Here is a 16,903-nt window from a genome sequence, read left to right on the forward strand (position 1 = left end):
CAGCTGGCGAAATAACTTTTAATAATAATTATTGTAAAATTGTTGAGCTTCTGAAAGCTGAATATTAAATGGGAGAGAAGAATACCGTGCTATGAATGTGATATCATACCTATAATATACATAAATATACAAATTAATATGCAAACTTGTTAAATAAAATATACAACATTGAATTCTTGTTGATTAAAATTAAACTTAAATGCATATGTCTGTATATTGTCGTACATAATTTTGCACTTACTGTGGGCATACAAATACAACAAGAAGAACAATGAGTACTTGACAATTTCTCTCCTGGCTTTTCAATTTACATAACACATTCGATATGTGTGAGAGATAAGTGGGGAAAGGTAAGGGCGAGGTGTTGAAAGCGTAAAATTATCATAAAGTAAAAAGCGAAAATACCCACTTGAAAAATATCTTGGCTTTCTGATAATTGTTAATTATTTATAGCATTTAAAAATAAATTACCATCCAAGTCCATCAATTTAAAACCAGTTTCAAATATTATTTTTTATAACATTAAAGACTTGTCAAATATTATACTTAATAATATATGTCTATGTATTAAAAGTATACTTAAATAAAACTGAGTAGTTGTGATGCTTTTAATTCATGAGATACTCTGGGTGTTCCTTTCCCAAATATTCCGATCCATATATGTACATAGAGCATATAGAGCAAGCATTAACATAATTTTACTTGATTTTAAATATAAATAGATAATCGACATTCTATTTATTTTCGTAACGAAATCTAACGAGTTTTGAAGGGTTTATACCCGGAGATCTCCACGGTGTTCCATTCCCAATTATTCCCATCTATATACAAGCCTGTTTCAAATATAATCATAATTTAACATAATGACATCTATGTATTTTAAATATACACGGATTAACAACATACTTGTGTTGCGTGATGAAATCTAAATAGTTTTGGTGGTTGTGTTTCCCGAGATCTCCAGGGCGTCCTTTTCCCACCGCCCACCTGTCTCACCTGTATCCTGTATTAAGCAATTATCAAGATGGCGCCTCGTCTGTGTAACGGGAACTTTCAATGCTCACTCACACACGCATACTCGTACAGGCAAACTGCGCCCAGACATGCCATCCCTTTCCCTCCGGGCTCCTATTTTCCGCCCATGCCTGTGCCACCCCCACCCACCCACTTTTCCCGGCACCTTTGGCTCCTTTTATATGCCCATTTGTCACAATATTTGCCATGAAAGGCAACTAATAAATTCTCTTACTGCGCTACTTCGCCTTTTCCTCCTCTCCCTCCCTCTCTCTCTCTCTCTGACCCTGCTTTATCCCCCGTTCCACTTTGTCTGCAAGTTTCTAACTTCCACACACACACCCATGCCGGCATACACATGTCAACAGTGCAAAAGTTTCATTGGTAAATTGCCTGGTCAAAAGCAAAAGGCAAACTGTAGTTTGCTTCGAGCCAGGCTAACCAAGTCAGTCATTGTGTTGGTGCTTTTTACACTATGAAAAAGGTCAACACAACTGCAAACTTAAGTTCGAAGGGCAAATATTTTTAACCTGAGGTTAAAAGCAAAGGAAAGATTTGGACAACTAGTCGGGCCTAGAGTGTTTTCTAATAACAAATTCCTAACAAATGTTAGGCATTGAATCATTTTTAAGTATTGAGTATAAAATAATACATAAAATCCGTAAAAATTTTAAAAATTATCTAACCCTAGGTTAATTGTGCAATTTAGAAAAGTTTTAAATACTTATAAGTACTATAGTTATGACGTAACCGATTTTAAAAAGTGAGTTGCTAGTATATGTTAGACGTAAATAATGTTTAAGTACCAAGGTTATTACAAAAAAGCAAAAAGATTTTAAAAATGAAGTAACCTTTGGTTAAATATACAAAATGTTGTAAAGTACAAACTATATAAAACGAATAAGTAGAAAAACTTTAGTTAATGCGAAAAAGCCATGACAATGACAATGACAATTTATGAACTCTGCAATATTTTTTCAATAATTCATAAATAATTTCTCTCAGTGCACAAATACGTTCATATGTATATCCTTTTGCCGGAGAGCCTAACTCAAGGCGAGTCACCCACTCCACAAATGCTGTCCTTTCGCTGTCTGTCTGTGCTTTATGGCTGAGCCATTCACAAAATACTTTTCTATACCTTTGGGCATCTTCAGTGCAAATGGAAAATGGAAAATGGGAAGGGGAGCGGGACCCGGATCCGAAGCTACTTAGACACTTCCCCTGACCACCGACGAGGCTTTTGGCTTTGAGGTTCCTTTGGGACATTTGTTGATTGCCGTCTGCCATCGAAATCGTTTTGTAATTGCGAAATTGACCACTCAAAGTGGCGGAAGGGAGGGGGAAATAAAGTTTAAGAGCAATTTGGTTTTATAAGGGAAACTGGGAAAAATAAATTTTAAATAAATATGTATTGTTTGAATTGAGATTCTTATATAGTTCACTTATAATAATAGTTCTCTTATTTTTAAAGATAAGATGCATTTTGATCATGTAGTGGTAAAATATAAATATATTTGTTTTGTTAAAAATATATGACAAATTTTTATAGCTAAGCTTAATTTTGGAAATTCAAACCACAAGTCACAAAACTTTCCAGATATCTTCAGTTAAATTCCTATCATATCAAGTATAATAATATTTTTTGAATTGATTCAAGGGTTATGTATTAAAAATATAATTTATATAATATATAGAACATTGGTTTTTTCAACATTCGACCATATCGTGAACTAAAATAATTTTGTCGAATGATTTTAGGCAAGAATTTTTAACCTGAGGTTAAAAGCAACGAAAGATTTGGACAAAACCAGACATGTTAAGATAAATTTCGATCTTATCGTGGTAAAATATAATATTTTTTTTGGATTGAGGAAAGGATAATAAAGTAAGATGATAGTTTTCGGAAATGCAAACCACAAGTAACATAACGTTCCAGACATCTTAAGAACCTGAAGCGGAAGTCGCAGGCGGCATATAATGATTGGTTGAACTCATGAGATGTCGCACGCCGCCCGACTGCCACCTCCAGTCTCGACTGGCAGACAATTTCGCTTCAATTTGGGCTTCCTGCTTTCGTTGTCAGTTATTAAAGTTGCGGATAATGCTGATAAACTGATAACTAGCGCTGTTATGACAACAGGCACAACAAACAAACGAGCAATTCTAGTCACGCATATTAACCAATGAAGGAAAGGTGAAAGGGGGGTGGGGCGGTCCTAAGCGATTTGAATAGCCGCTCAACTGAACTGAGCCCGGCTCAGGGCACCAAGCCGCAGAAAAGGCATTCCAGCAGGGGAAATGGAAAAGAAAAGCAACTGAAAACAAAAGCATATCCAAAAAGCGAGACGTGCAATGAATGGCAATTTCTGGGGGAAAAGATGGAGGCGAAGCAACAAATGAACATAAATTGAGGCAATTGAGGTGGGAGAGTGCAGAGAAAGAGTACACTAAGAATTCTAAAAAAATATTATACAAATTTCTTAAATAACACCTATTTTTTGGGATTTTTAAAAAATATAACAGAGCAAAAACCTAATTTTTCAAGACATTTTTTAGGCACAATATTTGAGATACAGAAGTATCTTCCTTCCAAACATTTGAGATAAAATTCCAATAAAATAAGATTTCTAAAAATAAAACAATACAAAGACAAAATTCAAGATATAATAGTTATTTGTTTTCAAATTTGTACGATGAAATTCCAATGAAATAAGAAAGTCTCAGTATAATGATCTGCAACCTTGATCTGTTACTTTAATTACAACCACTGCTTTTGCTTTTTAGGCCCAACCCAAACAAATGACAAACAATCGATCATAAAAACGTCGAGACCTGTTTTTTATGTGTAGACACGCAATGAGCAGACAGCTTGTGCATATGCCGCACCTCCCTTCTCCGCCACGCCCACTTACTCACTTTATTGTTGAGTCTTTTGCTTTGACCTCCCATCTGCCCATCTACCTTCCAGCCCGTTCCTTCCCGTCTTTCTTCCACCTTTCGCCTGGAACCTGCAATTCAACCGCCAACTTTTCACACTTCAACTACAGCAACAGCAATAAGTAAGAACTAGTTGCAACTACAACGGCTACTATGTACATCCAGGGGCGTAGGCGATATTCTGAAGGGGGCTGCGAACCCAAGAAGAAGTTTTAGAAAGGCCACTCTCTACCATACAATTTCTTAATATATATCTAAAGATATCATGCTTTTTAAAAAATTTTTTAGTATTTTTATATATAGTATCACTATATATTATATATATAATGTATAGTGAAAGTAAAATTAGAACTACTTACCTCTTCATAAACTTAATGTTGTGATTATAATACATACTTTATCAAGATTACTGACACCATGATATATTTGAAAAAAAAAACATGAAATTCAAGTAATATTTTAAAAACTATTTCGATTTCCTGATATTTTCAAAAGTATCCCCAGAAACCCCCTTTCGCCAAGCCACTGCCCACCGCCAGGCACAACTGTCAGAGGCACGAACAAGCACGACACCCAGAGTAGAGCACTTTATGCTAATTGCGCTTTTGCCTTTTGGTCAGGTAGCCGAGCAACCAATGCAACTCATAGACAAGTCAAGTGCTCAGATATTCGTGGAGCCGGATGGGGTATGGGTACAGGTTCTACAGTTCAGTGCAGGGTGAGATACAGGAACGATACAAAGTGCGAGACACTGATAGCAGGTGAATAATTGGTTTAAAATATTCGTAATATTCATAGTAAGACAGATAATCTTTAAGCTTCAAACAAAACTCATGGTGTGACCTTTCCTCATTAAGAATCATAACTTTACCCAAAATCTCAGTGTGACCTTGCCATATTAAATGTGGTCATTTGCAGGAATGGAAACATATAAAACATCCTCCTTTATATCTTACAATTTTTGTTTTTACGTAGGTATATATACAATACATTTTTAAAATACATCAACCATTTCCCCTACTAGCATTCCGTAAATACACAATTTTATAGATGACTTCGTTTAAGTGATAGATAAACATTTTAAAGTAGGTATCCAAATAAAGAGAGAAGACAACATTGAGTTATTTTCCCAGCAGAATAGCAAACGGGAGACTGGCACATAAATTCCAGGACGAGTGTTTACCTCCAGTTATCCTCAAAAGTGCAGCACTATAAAAAAATGTGCCCCATTTGTTTTGTTGGGCTCGCTTATCTCTGGAAAATGTCCAGCTTTTCTTTATTCGGTTCTCGCTGGCATTGTGCTCTTCATATTGCCATTGTTCTACTTATTGTTGCTTCTGGTCTTGGCTTTCTTGCGGACTTCTTTTATTCATAGGCTGTCCCACCTGAGATGACGTTGAACTTTTAACTTGTGAGCCCGTAATTTCCCATCTCTGGCTTTCTCTTTCGCCCCCCGCCTGAATGTCTGATGTTTGAGGTAAAATTCTAGTCCCCGACTCATGGGAGTACGTATCTTTTCTCAGACTTTGAAATGCAATTTACGACCATATTGTTGCCTAAGACTATTCGGACCACATTTCAGGTCGGGTTGCGGTACTAATGCGAAAAGTATGTTATATGTGCATATAATAATCGTACCTACTTTAAATAGTTTGGGAATCAAGCATTTTGAGGCTGCATGCTGAACCGATTTGAAGTAGAAAGTTTTGAATACTGATACTTCGTCTGTCGATTAAAAATTTTTGTAATTTTGTATTTTGCTGGCTAACTTTAAAGCTTAGTTTTAATACCCGGAGACATTAAAAACAATTATATATTATAAATATGTGATTTTTTAGATCTGTGTCGTGAACCGATTCAAAATGATCATTTTGTATGAACCGGTTAAAAAGAAGAAGCTGCATTTTGAGCCAGAAGCATGAACCGATTCGAAGTATATGGTTTTGAAGTGTTTTCCAAAACTTTTTTAAATTAATTTGCTGGTTAAGTTTAATGCTTAGTTTTTTGTAAACGGAGTAAAACAACAACTATAAAAGACTCTGCATCGTGAACCGGTTAAAAATAGATGTTTTTGAATAAAAAAGTGCTTCGTTTGTCGGTTATGTTTTCAAAAACTTTTCTCAATCTTTTGGTGGCCAACTTGAAAACTAATCTCGGATGAGCTGCCGGAGACAGTAGAAACAATTCATTGTACAAACTTTGAACCGGTTAAAGCCCCAAGCTCCATTTGGTCCCCCAAACCGAACCCACAACCCTTGGCTATTACGGTTTAGGACCTGTTAGCCCGACCGTTTGGCTACTGCGCTTAATTATTTAAATGAAACCCGCCCGATGCTGCGTTGTTGCTGGCACCGTTTGTTTGTTTGCCTGTTTGCCCCGCTCGCAATGTTTGCTCTGCATTTGTTTGTCCGTTTGATTGTTTGCTCTTGGCCTTTGTTTGCCTTGGCCGGTCTGCATCAGCAGTTGCGACAGCGACAGCGCCGACGACGGCAAAAGTTGAAGTTCATGTTTCTTTAGTGGCTCACGGCTGAAAAGCGCGCACAAACAAATCACAGAAAGAACAACATGCCGAATAAATATTATTTAAATGCGGGAAAAATTGTATTTTTCCTTGGGTAAAAAAAGAGAGCTATGCACTATGTGAACCAAATAATAATAGCTGCGTCCAAAGCTAAGATAACCCCCAATTTGTCATAAAATATCTCATTGAAAGGTAAATAAAAACTCGAAGCTTGCCATTTCGTATGTTAGGCTTGTGCGTTTCTACCAAACTCCTTGGTAATCTCGGATGTTTTCGAAGCCTTGGCCATAAAACCACGCGAAATCACCATCTCGACCTTGTCTGGCCTAGGGTTTAAGCAGCAGAATCGAAGGTTTTCGACTCATTGTTAATTGCCATCAATTTCATATTATTGTTATTTTTTCGTTGTACTTTTCTGCACAAATGCGGTGGCTTTGGCTTAAGCCCAAAAAATGTGAGTCACAAAGCGTGGCATCGGCATGAGAGGAGTGGATTGGCTTGGGTGTGGTTAAATTAACTCAAATGGTTTGTGCCCGAGCAATTGCAAAACAAATAAAAACCGCCAGCGAAAACTCATGTGCGAATAATGCGAAGTGTAAATTGAGCATTTAAATGAAACGAAACCGCAACGAATCCGTGTGGGTATATTATGTATTATATCTCGTATGTATCTGCATCTGTGTACACTTCTTCAATGAAGTATGCGCGGCGAATATTTAATTGCATAATGTGACCAGACTGACACACTATGCGTTGGTAATCATCAACAAATGTACCATCATCATCATTAATGTTACCATTAGCTGGAGTGGTGTTCGCTTAGAGTGTTTCCTGCTAAATGTTTGCTTGGCGTGTTTCCCGCTAGAGGGGTTTTTCCATTCCATCACTTGTGTGCTATAATTCCCAACTGGTGAAAACCAGTAAAATACTAAAGTGCTTTTTTTAGTTTACTAAAACCATTTCGTTACTAATGATGAACATTGGGTAAACTTAAATGTAACTGTGTTTAAAACTGGATTCTAAACTTGGAAAACCTATGGAAATTTGGAAAATCCCTTAGATGCCCTGCCTAATTGTGAAATCTTTTCTTTTATTGAGAACTTCACATTAACCTTCTTTAATTTTAACGAAAAAGATGTAGAAAAACTCAGCTCTGTTTCACACCATCATCATTAACTTGGCTAATGACTAATGGGCCATGGTAGCTGTGAAGCTCATGTAATGGCCAGAAAGAAGAGAAAAGAAAACGCCAGCAGCAGACGCACGACTCGAAAAAGCGAAATGAAGAAAGGAAAACAAGAAGCTCGACAAAAAGTATTCAATTATGCAAGCGAGTTACAGCTAGGCGCCCACCAAAAAGGGGTAATACGGGGCTTCGAGGGGGTAAAAGCGGGCCACAACACGGCCGTTTTTGGAGCTGCTGGCCAACATTTCATTTCGATTTCGAAGCGAAAGCGCAGCGCAAATTGCAATTGAATTTATTTCGCTTTTTACCTTACTTTACTTTAGTTTTCTGGCGAAAAACGTGTTGTGAAAATATTGCAAGTAAGCCGCCTGGGGTGGGTAAATAATAAATAATTGATTGTTTGACTGATTGATTGAGTGAGTGACGACAGTAATTGGCAAACTCCATTCCGTATGCATTGGCATGGTGTGCTCTAAAGTGCTCGCTTAAAAGCAGCTTTGCAAAAAATAAAAAGAGGATAAATCGCTGTCAAATCAAACAGGTTGACAATGCTTTTTGCTAAATGGCAATCCGAAGTGGGGGTTAAAATTGCCATCGAGCTAAGTTTGCATGCGCCGCTGATGTTTCGCACGTTCTACTGGTTTATGTGTCCCTGGAATTTGCGATTAGCCTGGGAACATTTTGGGTCTTAGAACACTGAAATAATGAAATAATGGTGCGAACAGTCAGCCCTTTGAATTTCATTCTTACTCGAGGGTACATTTTAAATAGCTAGTCTAAATATTTTTTTAACATTACAAATAAATAACAAAATTTTGCATAGCATTTTATGAACTCTTTATGACTTAGAGAGGAAAATATAATCACATTGTTCTTGAATTAAGAAAAAACGTTCTTGAAAATCGTCTAAAGACAAGGAGACAAGTTTAATTGAGTTTATGCCACACTACTAAAATACTGTCCACAGTTTACAATGTAAATTTAACTTGATTTAAGAAAATTCACAATTATTAAGAACTTTTTCAACTCAAACGAGAAGGTCAGATAGCTAGATCTTTACAGTTTCATAACTCATTTCTTATTTTTTGAGTTCAGTGATTTTTTCACAGTGAATTCTCCCCCCGATAATAAAGAACACTTTGTAAGAATGTGCTCGAAAGTAAGTGCAGAAGATCATGAAGTTCTGGCCAGTTGTGCGCATAAACTTGGCTTAAATGGCGCTTTTTATGGGCCGGCCAAAGGCATCAATCAAGCCAACAAGTTGAGGAACTTTATTTTTATCCGCTTCCCGGCGCCATTTTGTTGGAGCCATTTTGTGTGAGTGTGCCTGTTTGAATTATGCTTTTTCTTTTTGTGTTAAAACGCTTTCAGTTTGATGGTCAACTTGCTCTTGTTTTTTTTTTACCAACTTTCCGGGCGGCCATTTGAACACATTTGAAAACATTTGAACAGTCACGCCTCCGGTGAAAAATAAAAGGAAGCCCTGCAATTTGATGGAATTGAATTGCTGCCAAATGAAATTACAGAAGTTTGAACAACCACCCGGGAGAAATTGATAGTTTCGGCTCAAATTGAGGATAACCAGGGGTTTCGTTGATTTCCATTTCTCTAATTGAGCGTTAAAATTGAGTGGTTCGAAAAACGTCAAGCGGTTGGGGATAGTAATGATAGACCAGTAATAACTGCTGTAAAGTGAGTTTAATAACTTTGGGATGGGATGGTAATAACTAAGGTAAGTACTTTTAATGGTTTGGTGTAAGAAAGGAAGGACTACCTTGAGAGTGCCATAAAAAATAATAGTAATTTGGTATATCGGGAATTTTAATCAATTTTTTCTACTATTTCATTTTCAATAACTCTAACTTTAACAATAAAATTGAAAAATTTAATTCATTTAATTTTTAAATTTTATTTTCTAAATGTTATAGGCATCGCACTTCTTTGGGGAGTTTAAGGACTAAGTCCCCCCTTTTGGAGGCAGTTCCTCTTGACTGCAAAATGTTCTAAATATATTTTTTTCGCACAAAAGTTGAACCACATTTCATGAAGTGCACAAGTGTCTCATTTTAATGCCCGGCATTACTGGACCCGCAGTCTAGATTTAAGCCACACCTCCAGCGACGGCGACTGCATTTCCGTCATTTTAATCCTTTAATGTGCCGTAGTCCTGTTTTCCGTCCGCCGCCCGTCGGGATGTGTGGCAGCATCTGTGTCCCTTCGCTAGCCAAATCCATTATTCCCTCTGCTTTTTTTGTTTGCCTCATTTTCGCGGCAGTTTCGAGGGGGATCGACGAGTCCTGCGAGGGGCTGCTCGAACGGGAGTGGGCGCCAGCAGAGCTCATTGTTTGCGGTGTTAATATTTGGCGTCTGGCACCAGCAGACAGCGGCAGAGGCGCCGGTAGTTACACTGGCAGAAAATCAGAAATGTTAAAAAAATAATATTATTAATTTCCAAAATATGTAAATTGCTAAGTAAGATATTGTACAATTTTTGAAGTTTTTTTGGGAATTTAGTTTATAAAACATACTTGGTGTCATAATATATAGTGTTGAAAATAGAGAAAACATTGTTTTCACAGAACTTGTTGTCATAATAGTGTTGAAAAATAGTTATTTTAGAAAAATGCTTTGTTTATAGTGTTGCAAAACGATATATTTTAGACAAAATACTTTCCTTCCACAAAACTTAAAATTAGTGGTTTAAAATGCATTGTTTAATATTTTACGAAAAAGATTTCTCATATTAGTACACATGGTCAAAACCCCCTCCTTTTGCAAATACTTTTCCTGACATTATTAAAAACAAGTACTACTTTGGCTATAATTTTTGTGTTGCAAAATAATAATGCATACTTTTATGGATATTCACTACTGATTTGATATCGCCAAAGAATTTCGTCATATTCTGAATTAGAAACTATCTCAAGCTTTTCTCCCTGTGCAAATGGGCCGTGCAACAAGGACAACAGACATCCCTACCGTCAACACCCGCTCATGCCGTCTCATCTGTATCTGTATCTGCATCTGCATCGGTAGCTCCATCTCTATCTGCATCAGCATCATCATCATCATCATGTGCCATTTAATTGTCACTCGCGTTACTTTTTGTTTGCCTCGCTGTTGTCCTTGTTGTTTTTGCTGCAGGTATTGTTGCTGTAATGTCATTGCACTTTTTGTGATAACTGAAAATGACAGAGAGTAAACTTTAAATGGGGAGAACGTAGCAACGCAGTAAACAAAAGGGATAATGGCCAAGCGGAATATTATTAAATTATTAAAAATTGTAAGCGCAAAGGAGACAAATTAGGTAAATGGTTGCCTTATGAAATTACCCACTTATAATAGATAAACTTTAAAGTTTAAGCTGTGATACGCTATTAAAGTATCTCTTAATGAAGATATTTATTATAAATATAGGTATACTGTATAATATACTGGCATAGAGATTTTTATAATATATAGTTCACAGTTTCTAATTATCAATCTCATTTGTTCCCCACTTACAGGACGTTCGATGTGCAGATCTAGCCATAAGCATACCCAACAATCCCGGCCTGGACGATGGGGCCTCGTATCGCTTGGACTACAGTCCGCCCTTCGGCTATCCGGAGCCCAACACAACGATTGCCTCCCGGGAAATCGGCGATGAGATCCAATTCTCCCGCGCCCTGCCCGGCACCAAATACAACTTCTGGCTGTACTACACGAACTTCACGCACCACGACTGGCTCACCTGGACGGTGACGATAACAACAGGTGAGGGGTAATCGAAAAATAATAAGCTAATTGGAAAAAAGTATTCAGAACTTCAGCCCCAAACACAAGAGAGTTCTATGGACCATGCAGTAGGGCTCTTAACTATATATTGCTCATACGCACTGTTGACCAGGCCCATTTCGATTTTATTTTAAGCCTATAACTCACGTAAAAAATTATTGTTTGATGTGTTTTTTTCAAGAGTTTCTTGACAACACACAAATATGTGTATTTTAGTAAAAATGTCTGTGGTTAGATTGTAATTTCTTGTAACATGCAAAAAATTAATAGATTAAAAATGAAATAACCCATGGGAATGTTTTAAAAGTATAACATAACTTATGTATCATTTCATATATCATATCATATCACTTTCTAAAAGTTGTTAAGCTTTTAAATGATTTGAATAAGAACACAGTTCTGCAAATACAATTAGGCCTCAAATAAACATTATTTGCATCTCGAGTAGAGTTAGGATTGGGTTTGCCTTATAAAAGATGTACTTGTCTGGGAATGCGGATCCCCATACTCAGAGATTAGGGCACTATACCACTTGGGTGTGTATGTATCACTGATCGCTAATCGATATCTACTGTAGTCTCCCTTTCACCCGCAAAAACCCAGCCTGTTTTGAGTAAAAGTGGTTACTGCGACTGGTTTGGTTTGGGCTTTGTCTCTGTTTTTATGTTGCTTTTGCTATTTTTGTATTGTGTTTTATTTTCGCTGTCAATCGGCGGCGATAACTTGAAATTTTTGTGCACTTTCTTCAGCTGAGCAGCTTTGTTTTTATTGTGCAAAAACAGCAGTAAAAGATAAAAAAGGGGAAGAGTGCTTTTTGCGGAATTTCTTGAAAATGCGTTGGCAATAATAAGTTAACTGCATTTTCCTCATTGCTGTGAGCAGTAAACCCGACCAATGTTACAAGCGTTATCACATTTTTTGCCCCTCTGTTCCCCCATGAGTTTTCTCCATTTAAGCCGAAAGGAGACCCTTGGGTAATTTATAGGCTTGGCACTCAAGGCCCTCTTTCCCTCTTAACTCCCACTCCCTTATCATCCCCCCTTTTTGGTCGGACTTTCACAGGTGTTGCTCGAGTTTTCACCCTCTGTACAGTTGTGGAAGTTTAGGAAAACACCTAGAAAAAATAATTTAATTGTTCTATTTCTTGTTCTTTAAACAAGCTATTAAATCATCCATTTATATACCTTATCCTTCATAAATATTAGATTATAAAAAAATGTATTTTATTTATCTGTAGTCTTAAATATTTGTAGCTAGTTCACTTTAAACCATATATTCATGAAAACATGGTTGACCATGACTCCATCCATTTATTATGGTATATGTTTGATATACCTATAGTTAGCATAGTAACCCTGCGAAAGGATCTTAAATTTACTATATTTAAAATAACCAATATAGTAAATTAGTAGTTTGGACTCCTATTTAAAGTGTTCTCCTTAGCCTGGTGTTGTTTTTCTAACATTTAGAAAGGATTTTTGTGTGAGTGTAGCCATTCTCCAAGCTCCCAAACTTCAATCAACAAACTTTCGTCCATGTTGTGTAGTAAGTACTTGCCCCCATCCGCCTTCCTGTTCTTGTTCGCCTGTCTGATTGATTTCGTTACTTAGTGCGATTTGCTCATTAGCCAGCTTACAAGCATTTGACGAGAACGGGAATGGGAAATATCGAACTGCAATTAGCAATTTGTGGCACTTGCAACTCGTATTCGGTTTCCTCGATGGCATGTCTCGTTTGGTTTTTGTCAAACATACAACAGGAAAAGGCAATTAGATGGAAGCCATTTCGAGGACAAGGCCAAGTATCACCAGCTGGTAATCCTTAATCTTTAATTTCTAACTATTTTAAATAGGGAGTAGTTGGGGTTTCCTTCGTAAAAGTTTTCAAAGGCTTCTCAAATTGCAAGGCAAACAAATGGACGGTAAAATACTGGAAAAAGGACACACATGTCTCTGGATAGAATGTTAACAAAAGAGAATATCTCTCAATAAATTAAAAATATATATTCACCTTATTTTTATTCAATTTTCTATACAAAGAATTTTTAATGGATGAAATTGTTCCGATTAGGTTCTGAAGTGGTATTTTTCAACACTGGAAAGGAACCATAGATTTTAGGGATTTCATTTATTACTTGTATTTATATTGTATTTATTTATATTGAAAAACTGAATATTACGGATAAATGTGCATCACGAAGGGTTAGAGCTATAATATGAGTGGGCTTTCATGTGGTGTTTTTAACACTGGAAAGGAAGTGGTATTTTTTAACACTGCTATGGAAATACAATCAATCAATATAATCATTCTTCTTTAGAGTATATTGATTAATTGTATTTAGTTTGTATTTTAATAAATTTAATGAATGGAATATTTCAAATAAATTCCCTAAGGGTTAGAGATATAATATAAGTAGGCTTTCCAGTGGTATTTTTAAACACTGGAATGTAAACCAACAGTTTGAGGGACCTTCGCATTTTGTCATTAAAATCATAAAAGCCAGGTAATAGTAGTTATTATACATGACATAATCCTTTGATTCGTGATATATATGTAAGTTAGCATTGTAATCCTGATATGAGATCTTAAATGTATACTAACTAAACTGCTTTCAATCGCTTTGCAGCTCCCGATCCGCCGTCGAACCTCTCCGTCCAGGTGCGCAGCGGCAAGAACGCCATCATCCTGTGGTCCCCGCCCACCCAGGGCAGCTACACGGCCTTCAAGATCAAGGTGCTGGGCCTGTCGGAGGCCTCGAGCAGCTACAACCGCACCTTCCAGGTGAACGACAACACATTCCAGCACAGCGTCAAGGAGCTGACCCCGGGAGCCACCTACCAGGTGCAGGCGTACACCATCTACGACGGCAAGGAGTCGGTGGCCTACACGAGTCGCAACTTCACCACAAGTGAGTCCCCGAGTGTCCAGTCCACAGAACACAGCCCATATAATCCCAGTCATTACACTGCAAACTATTTGTTCTACTCGGTGATGGTAACTAAACTTGCTTAACTTCTTTGTCTCCCGCTTTCATTGTGACTAAAACCAAAAACAAAACCACACAAAATACGACTTTAATTAACAACAAAGGTCGAAGGACGCGGCATAAAGAGTTGCTGGACATTAAGATCCTGAGAGGTAATATCTAAGCTCGTCTTCCTATCGCAAGTAATCCCTTTCCGCAATCCTAACCCTAAACGTAGTCATTTGCTTGGAACTTACAGACCAAAAGTGTTGAGTTCGCAGGGAAAATCATAGCTAACCATATATATAAAACATTTATTTATTAATTCAAGTGTATATAAAAAATTTATTTATTTTATTATTTAATGTAAACAGTTTCAAAAATCAGTAAGCAATATTATCTTTACATTTCAATTGCATAAATCCAGTTTGGTCAGTTACATATTGTTGTATTATTTTTATTTATTAAAAAAAATACTGAACATTTTTTCTCTGTGTACCTAGCACTAAAACTGACTCAAACCACCTCCTTTGCACAGGCTACAGGCCAAAATTGCATTCCAAAATTCATTTTTGATCCGACAATTGCCAACCGCAGTGCACTTTCTCCCCAACCAGATATGGCGGAGGCTTTTCCCCTTTTTCCCACACTTTTCCCCATCTGAAAAACAATGTGCATGTCCAGCCACAGCAAAGCAACCAAATCACAAAATAACAGTGGTCACTTTGTGAATGCAACGCACGGGCTTTGGTTCTTCTTTTCAGTTTGGATAAATATTAATTATCTTTTTCCAAGTGAATAATTAAATAAATAAATAGATCGTTTATTTATTTGAGTATATATTTTTATTTTTTTACATATGTATATTTTTAGCCACTTCATTTAAGCATAAACTTATACATAAACACATTTTAACCCAAATTAAATAACTCAGAAATCCTGATTCCTACCAAAACATGTAAACCCATCTATTCAGATTTGTTTATAGCTCTAATACCTTAGAAAATAAAATGCATTTGGTGTGGGAACACTGTGCCAAAGAATCTCTAACTAGCACATACACACCTCTAACCCCCACCTCTAACCACAACCTCTAACCCCGCCCCCAAAGTACTGAAACTCCGACTCCGAAAAATTGCAAAGGTGACCGCAACTAACGCAATGCCACTTCTCTGTTTCTCCGTCTGCCAACCGACATCCGTCCTCCGCACTTCGCAATCCCCCATCCGCAGAGCCCAACACTCCGGGGAAATTCATCGTCTGGTTCCGAAATGAGACAACACTGCTGGTCCTGTGGCAGCCGCCATATCCGGCGGGCATTTACACGCACTACAAGGTGTCCATTGAGCCGCCGGATGCCAACGACAGTGTGCTCTATGTGGAGAAGGAGGGCGAGCCACCCGGGCCGGCGCAGGCTGCCTTCAAGGGCCTGGTGCCCGGCAGGGCCTACAACATATCCGTGCAGACGATGTCCGAGGACGAGATCTCCCTGCCAACGACTGCCCAATACCGCACGGTGCCGTTGCGACCGCTGAACGTGACCTTCGACCGGGACTTCATTACATCGAACTCGTTCCGGGTGCTCTGGGAGGCGCCCAAGGGCGTCTCCGAGTTCGACAAGTACCAGGTCTCGGTGGCCACCACCCGACGCCAGTCCACCGTGCCGCGGAGCAACGAGCCGGTGGCCTTCTTCGACTTCCGCGACATCGCCGAGCCGGGCAAGACGTTCAATGTGATCGTGAAGACGGTGTCCGGCAAGGTCACCTCGTGGCCAGCCACCGCGGACGTCACCCTGCGACCCCTGCCCGTGCGCAATCTGCGGAGCATCAACGATGACAAGACCAACACTATGGTCATCACCTGGGAGGCGGATCCGGCCAGCACGCAGGATGAGTACCGCATTGTGTGAGTATCGATTGAGTGGCGGAAGAACGCAGCTAACCGTTACTTATAACCTACTCTAACCGAAGCTAGGAGAGTTAATCTGATTTTACTTTTTATTAAACTAAAGCCGTATGCTTTATACTCACTTTGATACACGGCTTTATAATTGTTTCTAACAGATTAATTTCAAAATGTTTAAGGCTAAAGGTATAACCTTAGGTTACGCTTAACCAGAGGAAGAGTTATTCAAACTTAATTTCAATATTGTACAGCAATAAACTTGGCTCTTTTTAATTGCCAATTTTATAAACTCATTCTCCCGTAGATAAGGCTGAGTCTCCTTCTTTTGATAATACTTTTAAAAACTTTATTTTAACTCTTACTTTAAAAATGAAAGCTAACCACCTAACCAGAGCTGATAACTCTCTCAACAGAATATACTTTTTTATTAAATTTAAGGAAGATATTTTATTAATATTCTTTTTTTTATAAGTTTTTCAGAATTGTTAAATTTCTAATATTATAATATAACCTTAGGTTACGCTTAACCGAAGGAAGAGTAAATGAAACTCATTGTGAGTCCTGTAGAGTTAAAAAATTTTCTCTGTTGTTAGTT

At 37.7% G+C, this 16,903-nt stretch overlaps 1 protein-coding gene across 4 annotated transcripts in view; it reads left to right on the forward strand.

Moving 5' to 3' along the window:
* The window catches only part of LOC108031991 (tyrosine-protein phosphatase 10D), a 54,719-nt gene that overhangs the window by 28,153 nt on the left and 9,663 nt on the right, over nucleotides 1-16,903 (forward strand). For 2 of the 4 annotated variants that reach the window (XM_050890544.1, XM_050890543.1), the window contains exons 3-6: nucleotides 11,168-11,417; nucleotides 14,065-14,346; nucleotides 14,529-14,576; nucleotides 15,636-16,308. In XM_050890544.1, coding sequence (XP_050746501.1) covers nucleotides 11,168-11,417; nucleotides 14,065-14,346; nucleotides 14,529-14,576; nucleotides 15,636-16,308 — 1,253 coding nt within the window. The remainder of the gene's footprint in view (nucleotides 1-11,167; nucleotides 11,418-14,064; nucleotides 14,347-14,528; nucleotides 14,577-15,635; nucleotides 16,309-16,903) is intronic. The other 2 variants (XM_017105904.3, XM_017106064.3) reach the window with 1 other exon arrangement.

This window comes from Drosophila biarmipes, chromosome X, assembly GCF_025231255.1.
Source record: "Drosophila biarmipes strain raj3 chromosome X, RU_DBia_V1.1, whole genome shotgun sequence".
NCBI lineage: Eukaryota > Metazoa > Arthropoda > Insecta > Diptera > Drosophilidae > Drosophila > Drosophila biarmipes.